The 20,209-nt window shown below is 34.3% G+C and overlaps 1 protein-coding gene across 4 annotated transcripts in view; it reads left to right on the forward strand.

Annotated features, from left to right (window-relative positions):
• Positions 1–20,209, forward strand: part of LOC140440990 (uncharacterized) — a 141,497-nt gene that overhangs the window by 92,233 nt on the left and 29,055 nt on the right. For 3 of the 4 annotated variants that reach the window (XM_072531356.1, XM_072531358.1, XM_072531359.1), the window contains 6 exons: positions 511–690; positions 1,346–1,613; positions 1,730–2,574; positions 5,935–6,046; positions 8,742–8,941; positions 10,171–10,285. In XM_072531356.1, coding sequence (XP_072387457.1) covers positions 511–690; positions 1,346–1,613; positions 1,730–2,574; positions 5,935–6,046; positions 8,742–8,941; positions 10,171–10,285 — 1,720 coding nt within the window. The remainder of the gene's footprint in view (positions 1–510; positions 691–1,345; positions 1,614–1,729; positions 2,575–5,934; positions 6,047–8,741; positions 8,942–10,170; positions 10,286–20,209) is intronic. The other variant, XM_072531357.1, reaches the window with a different exon arrangement.

The following is a 20,209-nucleotide window of genomic DNA, read 5'->3' on the forward strand; positions in this document are numbered from 1 at the left end:
CTGATTCTTTTAATGCTATTTATATACGCCTCCCGTACAGCGTTTTCTGTTCTCCCAACAATATTAATTAATTCTGCATATGGTGCCATACGGTGCCATACGGTGACATAATACTGTGAAAAATATTTTATACGCTGCATTTAGAAGCGTAATTCCTCTGTTGTTGGAACATTCAAAGATATCTCGTTTTTGTTTATGGTGCCAAGTATTCCAATATTTCAGTCATTGGGGAGGGATTTCTGTGTCCATATTTCTTTTATAAGCTGCTGTAATGCCATTATGGTATCATGGCCATCTTCTTTATATAGTTCAGCTAGGAAATTATCTATTCCGGGTGATTTGTTTCTGGTCAGTTTTTTACCTGCATTTTTAACTTTAACTGCATCTTAAACTTTATCTTTAACTGCTTTTCACTCTTCTGGTAAATCTCATTTCGTTCTAGATTCTGCGAACAATGGAGGTATTCAACAATTTTTATATTTGATCTAAATTTATTTTACTGATTTTCAGGCTGCCGGTTTGGACAAACAAGATATCGCTGAATTCATCATACAAGAGTACCCTGAAAGTGTCAATTCTGTTGATAACGAAGGAAGAACACCTCTACATTACGCAGCACTGTTAAAAGATGATGGCAACATGATGAACTTTCTCATAGAACATGGAGCTGATGAATCTGCCTTGGATAATGTAAGTAACATTACCTATATAACTTATACGGGCTTTTAAATTAAGTTCTTCCAATTTTTTAATTTTAATAAAACAAAATTTTTTTTTTCGTTTGAAAGGCATAAAAGATTCTATTTTGTATAGAATATGACATCTCGATGACATGGATTATATTTACTTCAAAGACCACTGTGGTTTGTAGTTTATTCCCATAGAGCTACAACTTAAGAAAAACCCACAATAAAGTGGTCAAATCGCACGATCTCGGTAGCTAGTTTACATCATCTACGCATAAGCTAACCATGTTCTTAAATCGCTGTTGAATCCACACATCGTTGGTGTCCATATCATCCAATTTAGGCCAAAAAAAAGTATATAATCTTCTATCTATAGCGATTGCCGTTAACGCTGATGGCCTGAATAACTTCGTTCACAAAGAAATATGGAGCGGTGATGCCATCAGCTCAAAATTCACACTAAACAGTGACTTTTTACAAATGCATTAGACGAAGTTATGGTCTACGAAAAGCCGACTTCTTGTGAGCGACGTGAAATCGATTTCGTCGATTTCGTCGACGTACGGGTATTGGTTAATTGTTTACCGACTCGAAATTTATCCAAAACACACATATTTCAGTAAACAAAAAACATTAACAAACATATTTACTTTTCACAGAAACAAAAAACTGCTGCATATTACAAAACCCGCCATTCTGAAATCGACTCAAAACTACTAAACGTCGTTCCGGATTGTCCAAGATCAGCTAAAGAATCATTGGCTGCCAACTTTGACTGGAATATGCTAACATCTTCACCATCTATGAACTGGATCCAAAACGGCGTTAAAAAAGCTGAGGGTATTTTACATAAGAGCAACGATGAAGAGTCTGAAAACGCAACTAATGGACATGATGGTACGGAGAATGGATCAGCAGATGAACCTGGTAGGAATAAAACTTTTTAAATTTAATTTTTTTAATTTTGATTCCGAAATTCTAAATGATCTTAATAATTTAAGAAGTATTTATAACTTCAATATTAATCGTTGTATATTTTTCAGTTGAAAATGGCAACCACGAACCTGAAGAAATCAACGAAGAACAAAAAGAAGAAACCCCTGAAGCTTCCACCGATCCTGAAGAACCCGACCCGCCCAAAGAAGAACAAGAACCTGAGAAGTCTGAAGAAGAACCTGAACCAGAAGAATCTAAAATGGAACCAGAGGCTGAAGACGTTAAGGAAGAACCAACGCCTTCATCACCAGGACCTGTAGAACCAGAACATGAACCAGAACCAGAACAAGAACAAGAACTAGAACCAGAAGATTCGAAAGAAGAGGATCCTGCACCGGACAACAACAATTCTGAAGAGACTGAAGACAAAAATGAACCAGAGGTGGAAGGGGCTGAAGATAAAGAAGAAGAAGTTATTGATAGCAACAATAATGGTACTGAAGCTGAGGAAGAAAAAGAACCAGAACAAGAAGATGGTAAAGAGAAAGAAAAGTCTCAATCTAGACCGGCAAGTAATACAACCCGTCCAAATAGCTCAAAAGAAGCAACAACTCGACCAAACAGCGTGAAATCTCGACCTTCTTCCAGTCACATTGAAGACAAGTCCAGACCTAGCAGCAAAACATCAGAAAAGCTACCGCCTGTAGAAGACGGAGAAGGGATAATAGAGGGAGTAGTTCACGGTGAAGATGAAATCGATCCAATGGACAACGAAGGTATGAATGAACCTAGAACGTCGGACAATAATGAAGACGTTAAAGTTTTAGTGGAAACCGGTAATATGGAGCAGTTGGCTGCAATGGTACTTAACGGCGAAGGGGACAGATTAGTTGGCATGACCAGTGATAACCCAGAGTTGCAGACTTTTTTAGAGAACGTTCCGACATACATGGTAAGTCAACCTTTTCACTTAACGAAGATCTTTTTTACTAAAACTTGGCTTTAATACTATCAATCAATAATCATACTTAATTTTAAAACTTGTTAATTCTTGACATACAGGGTGAGTCATAACTATTGGGACATAGACTAAGGGCAGATTATTTGGACCAAAATATGGCTATTGGGCCAAATATGCCTTAATAAAATGTTGTTGAGAAAGAAGATACAGGGTGTTAAAGTTAATTTTTGTTTTTCGTTTTTTACTAATAGTTTCCCTGTATATTTATATATTACTATCAAAATTGGCACAGAGGCATAATCTTAGACAAGAAATAGTATTTTATTTACAATTTTACGTTTTGTCATAGAGGGCGCCACGTGGATCATTCCTAATGATCAAATTAAGTCTAAACTTTTTCTGATGAAACTTTTTAGTAATTTTTATTAGAAAATATGACGTAAACATCATTTTTACGTAAAATTGGTACTCTTGTTTAAACATGATAATTTCAACCGTTTTCGATAAAAACGCAGTCGAACTGCTTAGAGTCTTAAAAAAGGATTTCAAATATTATTTCATTTATGAAAAGTATGCTTTGGACTGTCAGATAATTGTTGTTGGTAAATGTCATTTGTTCAGAGTAAATTATTTTTGATGTGACAGTGTAGTGTAATGTTGCATTTTTTAAAAGTAATCATTACTTTTTTTGATTGAAATGCCTCGTCACAATCATTTTACTAATGAAGAAATGCGAGATATGATTTGCGTATACGCACAAGAAATTTTTTGCGGTCGCTCGGCAGCCAGAAGGTATGGAATGTTATACGCAAACAGAAGGCAACCAAATCACAAAACTTTTGCAAGATTATATCGTAGTTTAGGTGAAACTGGGTCATTTCACACTAAAAATCGGGGTGGTCGACCGAAACAAATCACACCTAATCAAGAAGATGAACTTTTGGTTCGAGTAGATGAAAATCCTGAAATAAGTTCACGACATCTATCAGCAGCAACAGGAGTAAGTCAGTCGTCTATTATTAGAATTCTAAAAAAAGAGAACCTCCATCCTTATCACTTCACTCCTGTTCAAAATTTACTTCCAACAGATCTTCCACGACGGTTACAGTTTTGCCAACGTATTCTGAATAAACATCGCAATGACAGACACTTTATTAAGAATATTATGTTCACCGACGAAGCAACTTTTACCAGACAAGGGGTTTTTAATTGGCGAAATGGTCATTATCGGGAAGAAGAAAACCCGCATGATACTAAAGCTAGACATTTTCAGCATGAGTTTAAATTGAATATTTGGTGTGGCATTATAGGCGACCAACTACTTGGGCCTTATGTTTTTCCTCCGAATTTAAATGGAGATTCTTATTTATTTTTTTTGGAAAATACTCTTAGTGATATATTAGATGATCTGTCACTGGATGTAAGAAAAAAAATGTGGTTTATGCAGGATGGAGCGCCACCTCATTTTTCATTAGCTGTTAGAAATCATCTTAATGACGTATTTCCTCAACGATGGATTAGCAGGGGCAGTGATTTTCAATGGCCACCAAGAAGTCCTGAGTACAATGAAATTAATACACGAGACGAACTTTGGAGATACATTCAAAATGCAGCTAATCTTATAAGGGGACAGAATAATATTTTTTTTAACGTCCGAAAATCCTTTATAAAAAGAATTAGAAAAGGCATAGAAATCGGAGGAGACCATGTAAAACATTTAGTTTGAGTTTTTGTGAGTTCTTTTAAGTTAAAGTGTGTTTAGTTTTGATTTATCGTCAAAACGGAAACCTTACGTTAGTTGCAACTTTGTTTATTAGTTTGGTATTTGATAGTGGAATTGTAAATAAAATACTATTTCTTGTCTAAGATTATGCCTCTGTGCCAATTTTGATAGCAATATATAAATATACAGGGAAACTATTAGCAAAAAACGAAAAACAAAAATTAACTTTAACACCTTGTATCTTTTTTCTCGGCAACATTTTATTAAGGCATATTTGGCCCAATAGCCATATTTTGGTCCAAATAAACTGTCCTTAGTCTATGTCCCAATAATTATGACTCACCCTGTATATATCTTAATTTTTTTCATCTTTTTAGGTTTCTTGGTAATATCCTTCAGTTTTAAATTATTCTGCCAGATTATTGACTACTCTAATGATCTACTTTTTCTTGTTGATTCCATCTTTGCTTTCGTCATCGGAATCCTTTTTCCAATTCTCCAATTCCAGGTTTTCTATCGTTCTTTTCTCACAGTCATAGCTAACTATAAAATAGTTAACTCGTGTTTTTTTAGCAAAAACTCTCCTTCCGATTTTTCTCTATAGATTCTCGGTAAAAATTGTCTTTCAAAAATTTTCAGTTTTTTACTGGTGTCATACTTTTCTCCATTCGGCCAGCATATTTTCTAATTTATTTAATTTCTACTCTAAGATCTCTTAAGTATTTTCTACATTTATTTTTGACGTGACAACGTCTTAAATTAGGTTGTGGCTCGGAGTCATTCATGAAAAAGTGTAACGCCCGCTAACGTCTGTTACAGTGAGTCACCGAACGAGAGAGAGGCCCGCCGGACCGGCGAATGCCTTGCGTCTCTCTCCCACTCAAAGATGATCGGTCCGCTGCGCGCGCAGCACTAGAGAATTAGGCGCGTTGAATCGGTGCGTGCTTCCGTGCTTGTGTCTCTGTCTTTCTCGAGCGTTCTTGGCGTTCAAGACACATTACAGCAGAAACACTTCCTTTCATTTCATATTTCTCCTATCATCGTCCTATCCTCAACGAAATCACTCAAATAGAAATTAGTTAAGTTTAAGTTTACATGTACAATGTTTTAGTAAACAAAATATATTTCTATAGTTAAAATTTGTGCAATTCTTATTTTCATTCAATTCCTTGTTCCTATTGTGCAATTTAATAATATTCATATCAATAAATATTCTACCGAGAAAAAGACGTTGTCACGTAAAATCTTCGCCCGTAAAACCGACTTTACAGGCAACCGATTTTTTTTTCTTCAAATATCTTCTTAATATGTATCGTGATACTCTCTAATCTTTTAATAATACACCCTATGAACCAGCTCTTTTATTCAGTGATCATGTTACACCTATTGTTACACGGTTTAAAGATTTCAGTTTTTTTAGTGCCATTAATCATTGTTCCTCCGCCCCTCTAGTAACCCACCAGTAGAGATTAGTTGAGTCCAATATACTTATTCTTAATTTTCCTCGATACAAACATATTTTATATTCCTTCGGACGTTTTATATTATAAAATATTTAGTTTTTGGGAACCATAAAGTTGTATTTAACGTTTGAATAACTGCTTAATAAATACATTTATTGATTTTAGTCAAAGATACATAGAATTCATGAAGCAGCCAGATCAGGAAGTTTACGGGATCTACAAGCAGCTTTAGACAGGCGTAAATTTGCTATTGCCAAAGACAGCATATCACCTAAAGGTACGATGTAGACAATTAAGTTTTTTAATAATCGCTTTATGTAGACAGAAATATTATCTCTTTTAATACTTAACCTTAATTTTTTAAATTATCTTAATTGGCTCAGTCATGTCTTCTTCTTCAAGTGCCTTCTTCATCAGAAAAGCCGCTACCAACTGCCAAAGTTCAGAAGTTTCTACTGGAAAACCCAATACATATGAAGACCACACGGAAGAAAGGCGAAATGTCACAAAGAGGTTAATTCGAGAAAATTGAATTTTTAACTTTCAAACCCTAAACATCATCATACAATTAAATATTTTGCGTACTTCTTTATTTAAGTAGTCTTCATACTTATTTTGTAACGTATTATTTAATCAACGGAATTTAAAATAAAACACAAAACTTAGAAACATTGCTTTATGTAAACACAAGTCACTACAAACACGGGAAAAAAGCGAAATATATGACAACAATTTTTTTTCTGATCTTCATTTGTCTAGCTTTTATTATTTTCTCCTCATTTTGTCTACGTTTTTGTTGTTTTTGTTGTAAGGTAAGCCTCTATAGAACGATCCAGCCCTTTCAGATGTGCAAAACTGACTCAAGTGGACCAGATCGTTAAATTTTTCCTTAGAAATTTTCCTTAGCTCTAAAAAACATCTCTATGAAAAAAGAGAAAAGGAAGGGAATTTTTAAAACGAACTCACCTGTATATAATTTTGGTGGCAAAATAAACTGGCTCTCGGGTAGTTGCACCTCATCGGAATTTGTAAATGGTTTGCGTATAATTGACGTCTCCCATTGTCCATTATAGGAATCTCGGTGTTTGAAAAGGCGTGGATAATCTTTCAATATTTCGAGTTCTCTGATTGGTCTTGATTTATATGTTGGTTTAGTTATGTAAATTTTGTCCAAGAATAGTAACCAGTTTCTTATAAGTGATTGATCGACCTCTACGACATCGAACGGATTTGGTTTTACTCGACATGATCTAATTTCCGTGTACCAATCCTCAGGAAGTTCAGCATAATTTTTTGGTTTATCACACCCATATCTCGATCGCACTCCATGTAAGAATGACCTCGTATTGGAAGGTTACTTTGATTGAGTCCAACCTTTTTGCAGTATTAACTACATAGTGAAGATAACGGAAAACAGTGAAGTTTTTATTTTGGCCGCCACATGAATCACAGAATATGTGGAGGTGACGAACTGACAGATCAAGCTGAACAAAGATAAAATGGTGCAGAAATGACACTACTTCGTTTGAACCTTTGCCTCCTATGGTTTCTGGAAAACAATAAAATGTAGCATTTCCTGTTGACAATACATGAATATTAAAGGAGTGAAGCGTCAGTTGTCTCTTATAGTAGACGTCGTTGGTCGGAATATTTGGAGTGGATAAATTTTTTTCAAAATCCATAGATACTGCTTCACAGTTAACATTCTGCATTGCTGCTTTCCTTGCCCTTCTCTTTATTTCATAAAATGCTTCCGCTTTGGATTTGTGTAGGCTATTTGACAAAGTTATTCGTTTTATCTCAACTTCTATCTTTTGTTTTTCAGAGGCATCAATTGTTTCATTCAGTTTATTGTGAAGGACCTTAAGTTCAGCCAAGAAATGATCGCAAGCACTACACGTATCACTCCGCGGATAGCTGAAGCTAATGTTAAAATGCTTATTAAAGATTTGTCGATATGTTTCGTAAGACAAAGGAGCGCCCTTATCGGATTTGTACATAGTGTACATTTTCTTAATATTTAAGTCATCCGGAAGGTACATTTTCTTAGTTTTATTTTTACTATAATGGCTTTCTCTTCCTTTAAAACGCTTTATGTGTTCAATAACTTCATCTAGCTGTTGTTTTGTTAATGCGTGTTTTTTTGGATTTTTTCCGCGTTTGTCAATTGGTGCACTACCAGTAGCTTTTAAACTTTTTTGAATATTTTCAAGCCTCTTCCGACCAATGCCATGAAGGCTTAGAAAAGCTTTAAAACAAACTGGGACGTCAGTAGTTTTATCGTCAGTCGTTATTCTAACTCTAAAAGAATACGTTGCATCATGCAATCTTGATGTAGCTTCATCTCGGGCTCTTCTTTGCTTTACGGGCATTAACGTTATTAGGCCTGCCAAGTAAATATTTTGTTCATCACGCCCCATACGGTTAAAATTGTTTATAATGTTTGATCGATTTTGTTGATCTACTGTTTTGAAACACTTAAGTCTCTTACATTGACAATCGTCACCTGTTTCATGGCTCTGTTGTCTTAACCGCTTCATTACTTCATTTATTCGACCTGTAATTTTCCTTTTTCTAGTGTTTTTTTCGCGACACGTATCATCTCTTTCACTATCCGTCATTTTAGAACACAATAACACGCACTTTATTTAATGAAGGCTAATCGAAAAGTAAACGTTTTTAGTAAACAAAATGCGGCGTGTACTCCCCCGACGTCCGACAAGCACTGACATTCCACCTTTCTCGGATTTACGCGAGGACCATTCGCCTTTCTTCCCTGTACGAAGAATTTTATAACGTGTTTTAAGCTATGAGGATTCGTCTTTTTCCCATGTTTGAACGACTCACATAAAACTACTACTAAAAACCTACATATTGCTGCTCTGAACAAAAAATAATCAAAAATTGACATTTCGCCTTTCTTCCGTGTGGTCTTCATATGTTTTTCTCATTTACCTCACTTTTATTTGCAGGTGCTTCACCACTTCATGTAGCAGTAGCATTTGGTAATACTAGCATTGTAAGGTATCTAGCAGGGAGGTTCCCTGAAACCCTCCAAATGGTAGATGATGAAGGTAGAACTCCTTTACATTATGCTGCTGTATTAAATGATAACGGACACTATTACAATTTATTAGTTCATTTAGGAGCTGATATGAGGATAGATGATAACGTAAGTACAGTATAAATTGGAGTGAAAAATATTTAAATTCTATATTCAACTTTAGCATAATTAAACTATCAAAACCTTACGCTACAACCTCTTTAGCCAACAGTTCTTGTACTACTCCCCAATTCATCATTATCATCATCATCCAGCCTTCATTTATCACGTCCACTAAACTAAACTCCTTCATTCTTTACGATTTTGTGCTTTTTGTTGCCAATTTTTGGTGATACGCCTGATGTTTTCAGCCTAACGTGTCGGTAATCTTCCCCTGCTACGTTTGTCTGCCCTTGGCCTCCAATTTGTAATTTTACTTGTCCATCGTGAGTTGTGCATTCTCGCTATATAGCCTGTTCAGTTCCATTTCCGTTCTGCTATGCGTTCCATAACATCAACAATACTCGTCCTCCCAGCATAGACAGTACCATTCGTCTTCGTCTCTGTTTCATTCTCAATTTTAAAGCCATAGTCTTAGTTAGAGTCATATTTTCCACCCTATAGGTCATGACCAGTAATACGCATTGGTTAAATACTTTTCTTTTGAGGCTAATTAATATGTGTGTCTCGCAATTTTCCAAAGGCTGCCCTCGCTGAAATAATTATTCTTTGGACTTCTTTGTCCAAATAATTGGTCTGGATACTTATTTTATGATCCAAATACGTATGTTTCTCCACCAGTTCTACCACATTGCCTTGAATAGTTAAATGGTTATTGGGGGACCATATTTGTCATAAACTTAGTTTTGGTAAAGTTCATTCTAAAACCCTCCTTCGAACATGCAAAATCTATGAAAGTGAGTATGGTCTCCCCAACTATCTTCAAATTCCCATGATCTTGGGTCGGAAGACCAGTTAACACTAAACTGCTGGATGGTTGTCAACAAGATAATCTATTATGATCTATTATAATTTTTTCTGAGTTACTGTACTTGAAGATTGTGTCGATAATACTTTTTTGTTGTACTTGATTCTGGCATACACTCCAGGCAATGCAAATCTAGAACTCTTGGTTTCAGTCACCATATTTGCATCCCAATATCAGAATATATTTAAAATGTTGATAAGCGAGTAGTATCTGTTTATTAAGTCGTATATGAATTATCAATATTACTTTAAGGTATTTTTATAATGTATCTCACATATCTCCTTACTGTTATTTCTTATGATTTTCCAACAAGATATTCCTGAATCTTAAAATTTAAATAACTAAAATTTACCTCATATTTGATTTGCAGCAAGGCTTTACTCCCGAATACTATAGGAAAAACCAACAGGACTTTAACCACAGGAGCTTACTTCGCGATTTTGGAGCTGAGGAAGATGAAGCTGAAGAAATACTTGCTGATAAAGGTAGGTGTTATTATCATAGGTATTTAATGGCTTCAGGATGTTAATAAAACAATTATTGATAAAAATTTGGATTTTCGTATAGGTCAAAATTGTTACTACCATAATCGATTAAAAAGTTGAACATTAGAAAGTATTATTGCCTTAAAGAAGGATTGTTTTTTAATTTTTTTGTATATTTTATTTAAAGTCTGAGATGAAGTTCCAAAAAAAAATTAAGAACATTCATTGCTAAAAACAAAACAATTCCAAAGTATAATACATTCCCGTTCTTCCGCAAGCATTCACCTTCGATGCTGAATTAGAACCCAAACCGCAGTCTAGACCATCAAAAAAAATAAAAACAATAGCTGAAAAACAACTTTTGAAATATATAATTAGGATCAATATTATCTCTCCTGGAAATTGTCCGTGGGTTAGGATTAATGTGGATATCACTTAAAAACGGGACTCCAGACTCCACCTCATAGTTGGTCGGGAAAAAGGTCAATAATAAACTAATAACATAGGAATGTTAACAAAATGATAAATTATATGAATAAAAAATATGTAATAGAAAACAGACGTGTAAAAATAAGCAAAGACTGCGAACCAAAGTGTTTAATTCCTGTATCCTACCTGTACTTACATATGGAGCTCAAACCTGGACATTTACTAAAATAAACATGGAGGACATCAGAAAAACTCAGAGAGCTATGGAACGACAGATGCTGGGTATTTCACTCAAAGACCATAAAACCAATGAAGACATTCGTAATAGAACAAAAGTAAAAGATGCTGTCGAAGAGGCAGCTAAACTGAAATGGAAATGGGCTGGACATAACGAACGTCTTAAGGACAGCCGGTGGAATAAAGAAATCGGGAATTAGTGGCCATATGAAGTAAAAAAGACCACGAGAAAGACCGCAAATGCGCTGGAGCGACGATATTAAAAGAACTGCAGGACCAATGTTGGAAACATCTTACAAACAACAGAGATGAATGGCGAGAATTGGGAGAGGCCTATATTCGGCAATCCGAATAGATAGAAGGGCTTAAAAAAGATAGAAAACTAAGCCTAATGGTTCGTTTTTATCGTATTCTTACGAGTTTTCAAGAACACTTCGGAGTGTTGTAAAACCCAGAGAAATTAAATAAATTTGTAGTGCAAATTATTTTTTTCTTAGAAACTCCTCGTATAATATTGCTCTGTTTTCAGTTTATGGTAAAATGACCAGACAAAAAGTTCCTCTTTCTCCTTTATATTTTCTCCTTCATAAGGATGTACTAGTGTCATGTAATTTCTTTGGCTATTTCTGTCCAATTATCTCTCGCGTGTTGTTTTGCTTAGGAGAATGAGTAACCAGTCATGTCCTTTATTTGGTCCGACCATCGTACTGGAGATCTTCCTCTGGATCTTTTACCTGCTACTTTACCTTCAACTATCATTGGCTCCATGCCTTCTCTTCTTCTAGTTATATGTCCAAAATATCTCAGTATATTTTTGTTGATAGTTGTGATGAGTCTAGTTTTTATGTTAAGTTCTGCTGAAATTGAGTTATTTGTGCGATGGGGGTCCATAGTATGCGCAACACTCTACTTTAAACCTACATTTCAAATGCCTTATACAGTTTAAATCGGCTTTTTTCAGGAGGAAATATCAATGCTCGAACAACAAGCCATAATTTTGTGTTTTTTGTGATGGATGTCAGTGTTCTTCCAAATTTTTGTGAGTTTGGATGTTGCCGATCTGTTCTCTTGTTCCTCTACCTGGGACGAATTCGCATTGTTCTTGTTGAAATTATAGTAAGAGAATTGATTTGAGTGTTTCATTGATGATGGTTAGAAGTACTTTACTCGCGTGAGATATCAATGCGGTAATTACTGCAATCTGTTTAGTACAGTAATTACTGCAATCTGTTTTATATATGGGAATGGACGTGAGTTTACCCCAGTCATTTGGCCACTTTCAAGTATTTCAGATCTCATTGCAATTTATAAGCATTACTTCCGTTCCTAATTCTCCCATTTCTTTGAGTGTTTCAACTGTTATTCCATCTTCTCCTTTTGCTTTTCTGAATTTTAACTTTTTAATTGCCGCCTCAATTTCTGATTTCAATATTTGAGGTTTTTTTTCATAACTTCTTTTCTCTCTATTATTATCTGGGTCTTTTTAGAGAATAGTATTTTGCAATATTGTTTCCACACCTCTGCGATACCGTCTGGGTTTGTTATGGTATTTCCACTAGTATCTTTGATGATCTGTGTCTGCTGTTTGAATTCTCTCGCTAGATACTTGACTTTTGAGAAAAGTTCTTTAGATTCTTGGCGGTCAGCATGTTCCTCTAGTTGTACATATATGTTTTTAATATAATTATTTTTGTCGCTTCTGTACAAGTGTTTTATAGTTATATATATGATGCATATCTCTATTTCTTTTTGTTTTGAATTTGGTGTGCCGTTTTCGTCTTTCTTCTACAAGATTGAGAGTCTCTTCAGTCATCCAATGTTTTTTCCTAACTGTTTTGTCTTTAGGATTAGTATTGTTGATGGCTTCAGTGATCCATTTCTTTGTGTATTCTTCTTAGAAGGTCAGCTTCTGCTAATGCTTCTCTAAACTTTTCCGGGTGTTTTGGAATCGGTTTTTGTCTTTTACTTGTGATTGTTTTGCTGTGTAACTTAATGCGAAATTCTGCTTGTAACATTTTGTGGTTGGAACCACAGTTTGCAGCTGGTTTTATCTTTACGTTGATTATTAAGCTCCTCCATCGTTTAGTGACAAGAATATAATCTATTTGGTTCTTGTATCGTCCTCCAGGCGAAGAAAATGTTGATATTCTCCACGGATGATGTTTAAAAAAAAGTTATAAGGCCCAAAAAAAATTTTATCAAAAACTTTTAGTTATTTTTGTTAATAACTTTTTTATTTTCCATTTTACGATTAAAAAGAATAGAAACAAAGTTGTGTTTCAAGTATGTTAATAAGGTCTCAATTAAACTACTGTATTGGCTGAACATATATTAATAATATTCATACATTACAACATGATCATGTCGCCCATTGTCGCCGTTGGGAAGTGGTATTGACTTGACATTGACATATTTGACATAGTTACCAGGTTTACGTTAAGCCTATCTTACATTAATGTCAAACACCTTCCCCTTAAAGATTAAGGCGTACCCTAGGTTTAATTGTACGTCCAAATTTTGAAACATTACATTTCTTACTATCATTATTTTTTGAGCAGCTATAATGAGGACTTATTTGGGTTTGTGTGTGGATACAACTCAGGTTCAAGATACATGTCTGCTACATCTGATTTTGTATGTGATGGTCTTATGTGTCTTGTGTTTCTTCTAACTATCCTATTATTGCATTCCTTTCTTATCCAGTACGATCTGGGTTCTTTAGCTTTTTCTACAATAACAGCTTTATACCATACTTTAAAAACACTACTCTTAACAACTACATTATCCCCCCTTTTATAAGTTGTTGGTGTACGTTTACTATGTTTATCATACTGAACTTTTGTTTTTTGTTGTTGGTCCGATAACAGTTTATAAATCTCATTCTGAATTTTAGGTTGTAATTGTTCACTATTTACTGGTATTTCTGTTCTCAAAGATCTACTATTTAATATTTGTGATGGAGATGCACTTAATGAAATAATAGCAGTATTATTATATTCTAAAACTAACTCACGATAATCAGAGTTTTCTGTAAAACTTTTTTTTAAAATTTGTTTACAAATTCCTACAGCCTTTTCAGCAAGGCCATTACTTTGGTGGTAATGAGGTGAACATGTCAGGACTGTAATTTGTTTATTATCGTACTTAATATTTTTTACACTTAAATGATATAAATGGTAAATTATCTGCAATTAAAAATTAAGGATAGCCAAATCTGGAAAAAACATCTTGCATTGCATCTATTATGGCTTCAGATGTTTTATTATTTAATGATAGCATCTCTATCCAATGGGAAAAATAATCTATTAGAATTAAGTAAGATTTACCACCAAATTCCAAAATATCAGCCGCAATTTTATTGAACCTCAATTTTGGTATTGAATGTGCTAACATTGGCTCTCTATAATTATTTGGCATGAATTTTTCACAAATTCTACATTTTTTTATAAACTGGACAATATCATCCCTAAGGTTTGGCGAAAAAAATAAAGATCTTGCTTTATTAATAGTTTTACTAGTTCCTATATGACCTTTATGTAACAGACTAATCATTTCCTGTTTTAGAGATTTTGGTACAATTATTTTATTTTCAACAAAAACAATTCCTGCTTCAACATATATATCATTTTTAATACTGTAATATGGCTTTATATACTCTGGAATCTTGTTTTCTTTAGGCCAGCCTTTATAATAAAAATCAACAATTGTAGCCAAAACTTTATCTTTAGAGGTTTCTTCTCTGAACTGATATATTTTTTTATCTGTCATTGGTAAGTATAGTGAGACTGAATGAACCATATCAAACATCTCTAAATCAAGGGTTTGTGCCTTTAAACTAGCTCTAGAAAGCATATCTACACATTAATATGTACTTTAATAATTTTAGCCTTAAACGCTGCAACCTTACTGACATAATTTTGCATATTGGTTTCTGCATAATTGAAATTATTGGTTTATGATCTGTTTGGACATCAACATCACACTGGTAAATAAAGTTATGAAATTTTTGTGTACCATAAAAAATGGCTAATAACTCTTTCTCTGTCTGGCTGTAATTTATTTCATGTTCATTCATAGACCTAGATGAACATGCAACTAATTTCAACATACCATCATAGTTTTGAAACATACAACACCCAATTCCATTTTTGGATGCATCACATTGCAAAACTATCTTTTTATTTGGATCAAATGGTACCAGAGCTGGAGAATTTGAAATTATTTTCTTTAACTTATCAAAACATTCCTGGTGTTTAGGCAACCATTGCCATTCTACATTGTTTTTAAAAGTTCACATAAAATTTGCATGTGCTCAGCCATATTTTTAACATAACGTCTAATATAGTTAAAGGAACCTATTATTCTTTGTAACTCTAATTTACTTTTTGGAGTTTCTAATTTACATAAAGCATCTGTCCTCTCAGGATCTACTTTCATTCCTAAATGAGAAAAAGTCCCATAAACTTTACTTCTTTTTTGCTAAATTGAATTTTCTCTTTATTAAATCTAGCACCCACCTCTTTTGCTCTATTTATCACCTCCTTGACCGTTTGATCATGTTCATCTTGAGACGCCCCTGCTATGATCATATCATCATGACAAACTACAATGTTTTTAATATCACCAAAATGCTTTTCAACTGCCTCTTGAAAAAGGTCTTGAGAATTTGATAACCCAAAAGGTAAAACTAAAAACCTGTAAGTTCCATAGTGTGTAGAGAAACAACATTTCCATGAAGAATTTTCATCAATTGAAAGTTGGTGATAACTTTCAGATAAATCAAAAACAGAATATACATTTTTGTTTAATAATTTTGAACATATTTCCTCAATGGACTCCCCAACTCTAGGTTTGCGTACTAGATGTTTATTCAGATCTGAGGGATCTAAACATATTCTTAATTTACCATTACTCTTTTCGACTATCACCATTCTATTAATGCTTGCCCTGGGGTCTATGTTTTCTACCTTAACAATTGCTTTTCTTTGGACTAATCTATCTAGCTCAGTTTTAAGTGAATTTCTAATTTTTATTGGACACTTGGTAGGTGGATAGCAAACTGGTTCAAATTTATCATTTGTTGTAATTTCATATGTGCCAGGAAATTTGCCTGACCCTGTGAAAACTTCAAAATTTTCATTGATAAATTTATCTGTTAAATCAGACCGGCCTATCTTATTTATTTTTATAGAATCAATACGTTTTACCAAACTTAAATTTAAACATGTTTGTCCACATATCAGAACCTGACTTGCACCATCCACAATGACAAAATCTTCAAAAATATTCTTACCCTTACATTTTACATTTAAATTTACTACACCTATAGGATGAGACACATTTCCATCAAATGCCTTTAACACATATTCAGTAGGCCTGGTTTTAAATTGACAATTAAATTTTTTATAAACATTTAAAGGAATAACATTTACATCTGCCCCTGTGTCTAACTTAGCTTTCAATTTATAATTTTCAACCTCTATATACTCTTCCCAAGTGTCTATCAAATCAACATTACATACCTTTTTCCTGCTGTTAACATTTCTTACAAAAAATTCATTAGAAAAGGTTGACTCATCTTTTTCAGTACTTTTAATATTTTTGACCTTGCAGGCAACTGCATAATGGTTTTTTAGTCCACACTTGTTACACTTCTTGTCATAAGCTGGGCATTCCCTCGGACCATGCTTTTTTGCACACCTTCTGCATAAAAAAACTTCTTCTTCAACTTCTTTCTCTTCATGCCAAGGTTTCTTCGTTATATCATATTTCTTTTTCTCTATCTTCTGTGTATGATTAATATTTCCTGTGTTATATTGAAACTGTAAATTTTGAGATCTACTTTGCTCACTTGTTCTGCAGAATTCTATAGCTTTTATTTAAACTTAATTTGTCTATTCGCAGGAGGGCTTCTCGTGTGGTCGGATCCCTAATTCCCATAACAATTTTGTCTCTTAATGCCTTGTCTTCACATGACTCATCGGGATCTAGGGCATTGTAATTGCAACTTCTAACCAAATGTCTGCACTCTGTCAAAAAATGTTCAAATGTCTCCCCATCTTCTTGTACTCGTTTTATAAAGTTGTACCTCTCAAAGCATTCGTTAACTCTTGGGTTCACATACTTATCTAACAGCTGCATTGTGAATTCATACTTATTTAGTTCTTCATCAGGGATAACAAAAGTAGCCATAATCCGTGCTGATTCATGGCCAATAATATTTCGCAGGATGGATAATTTCACCTGATCTACAGCGTCGTGTTGTCCTGTTGCTACTAAATAATCTTCGAATGAAATTTTCCAAAATTTCCATTCAGAAGCGGCACTCTGACCCTGGAGGTCGAAATCTTGGGGTAACTTAACATAACCTATTCCATTGACCATGCTTGCCATTTTGGGAACACTTAAATTTTTCTTTTTAATAAACTTAGCACTTAACTTTATCCTTGGACACGTAGATTCCATAAATTGACTGCGCCATGTTTAAAGTATGTTAATAAGGTCTCAATTAAACTACTGTATTGGCTGAACATATATTAATAATATTCATACATTACAACATGATCATGTCGCCCATTGTCGCCGTTGGGAAGTGGTATTGACTTGACATTGACATATTTGACATAGTTACCAGGTTTACGTTAAGCCTAACTTTCATTAATGTCAAACAAGTTGGAGACAATTTGCTACAATTGATGTCGAATAAAAATTTCTGTAGGGTTACTAGTATACGAGATTACGAAGTGCGAAAATCCTTTGCAACCCCTTTGTCGAAGATAGCGGCCGGGGGACAAGGGCGGCGACCCCATAAACTTGAACTTAAGCTTATTCTTACCCCCCAATATATCAAAAAAATAAAATTGCGTCCTCTAAAAAGTGTATCCCAATGGAACTTCAATGGGGAGGGAGGGAATAACCATCAATCATTCGTTTTTATCAGTTTTTATTTGATTATTTAATATTACCGTATGGTTTTAATACCTACAAAAAAAAATGAAGTACACAAGCATTTTCCATAGAAAGGGCCGCGACTTAACTAGTTAAGAATTTATTGAACAATGAGTTTGTATGCATTTTTTGAATATGTACTCGTATTTTTTTAGTAAAAAGTTACTTAAATCCAAAATTTTTAACTCGCTATTAATGCAAGGGACTAAAAGGAAAATACAAATAACAATAATCATCCATCCCCTGCAATAATAATGAAACGAAAGCCCGAATTTTGTGTTAGGCTGCTGCATGTTCTAGTGTGTAATTTTCTAATATTTGATATCATTTATGATTTACCAATACCATCGAATACAATATATATATATTTCACTGTAGTGCCCAATGATGTATACTCAGCAAGAAAAAACCTCGATGACGAAGACATGTTGGCGGTTCTGGAACGATGCTACAACGTCTTGCAAAGCAGAAGAGGTTCGACGGTTTCTACGACATCAGCTAGCACGATTAGTTCGACAAGCACATCTGGATTCTTTCTGAGCAAACACGTCAGAAGACACGTTTTTGATATAGTTAAACTTAGACTTACAAAACAAGACAACAATCTGTATGATATTATTTGGCCTAGCGTTAAGAAACTTCCTATAGAACCAAGTTTTCGAGTAGCTTTGGAGCAAGACTTTCCTATGGGTGTGTCTGCTCCAGATTTCTACTCTTATCATGTATTTAAGGAATTTTTGGATCCGATTTTAAAAGACTATAATCACTTGAATATCTATAACGACTTACCAGATCAACCACACAGTAGCTTCAGCGAAAAAGATGAAAACGCCAACACTGATTTTGATAGAGATTTGGACCCACAAGTCAAGTATATTTTATCAGGAACTCTTGAGGCTTCTAGAAACATAGAAGGCTTTGAGTTACCTAAATCGTTAAACACTGGCCAACTAGAGCTAGTGGAACGGATAATAACGACGGTTTTGATGAGCAAAGAAGTGGCCAAAGCTTTGTATCCTCTAACGCCAGAAAGAGAAATTGAAGAAAAGGGTAGTGGGACTTACTACACCATGAACGAGGTGTTAGAAGATACATCAGAAGCCAAAGTTGTGCTTGCCAGTAACGGCCTTCTTATTCCCTTATGGAATATACCAGATTCTGATAGATTACATGGAAAGTACTGGCCTTACGGTAGAGGAGTGTTTGTAAGCAACGGTGCCAACTTAGCAGTGTGGGTCAATGTCTTAGATCACATTAGAATCATAACTTGTACCGACCACGCTCATCCTGCAAACGTAGGACAGGTATTCTCTAGAGTTTCGAGACTTGTAGGAGTACTACACCAACATTTGAACTTTGTTTTTGACGAGAAACTGGGATTCTTGTCCGCCAGACCGTCTGCTATTGGGAACACCTTACAATACAACTTAACGCTGCGGTTTCCTCATCTAATTAAAGAACCTGAGAACTTGAGGCATTTGTGTACGGTCAGAAGTTTGACGTATCATAGAAATACGAGTACCACCGACGTGGTTCGTATTGGAAATCAACAATGTCTAGGTGTGACAGAAACACAAGGATTTGAAGATTTTACAATGGCCGTAGCGAATATATTACAGCTGGAAAAAGATCTTGCTATGTCAAACTCCATGCACATAGCAGCTGCTTTCTTAAACATTTTCAAGAAAAAGAAACTTGCTGAAAGTGCCTAAATCGTTCATTTTGTAAGTAGGGTTAATGATTTTTGTATATATCCATTTTGTATATAGTGCCAAAAAGTTTCACATGATTTTTTCTCTATGATGTACAACACTGTTAAGGATGGATTTAAAAAATAGGTCAGTAATATGTAACAAAAACTCAAATCACGATCATTTTCTTCTAGAGCAACTAGAACTGTGTGTACAGTGTGTATTTGAGCACTTGAACAGCACAAATATCATGTGTTCTTATAAATGTTGTTTTGCGTCTGTTGTAAATACTTGGCATAGTTTATTTTGACAGTTTCACAAAAGATTCTATTAAAAGATATTAAGCGGAAAAAGATAGTCCATAACGTTTAGTTTTTTTAACAGCACTTTACTAGAATTTTTTTTAGTATTTATAATACTATGACAGGTCACACTGTAAGTCCAGTAAACTAACGGCGCCATCTAGGAAAGAAATATGAACTACCATATTTCAATCATACTTTGTTCTTGAAACGATACGTTTAATAAACATTACTGTATTAATTATATATTAATATAATTAATAAATAATTTTAATAATATTTTTAAGGTAGAATTTATTATAAAATAATTTAATTTA

Source organism: Diabrotica undecimpunctata, chromosome 5, assembly GCF_040954645.1.
Source record: "Diabrotica undecimpunctata isolate CICGRU chromosome 5, icDiaUnde3, whole genome shotgun sequence".
Taxonomy (NCBI): Eukaryota; Metazoa; Arthropoda; class Insecta; order Coleoptera; family Chrysomelidae; genus Diabrotica; species Diabrotica undecimpunctata.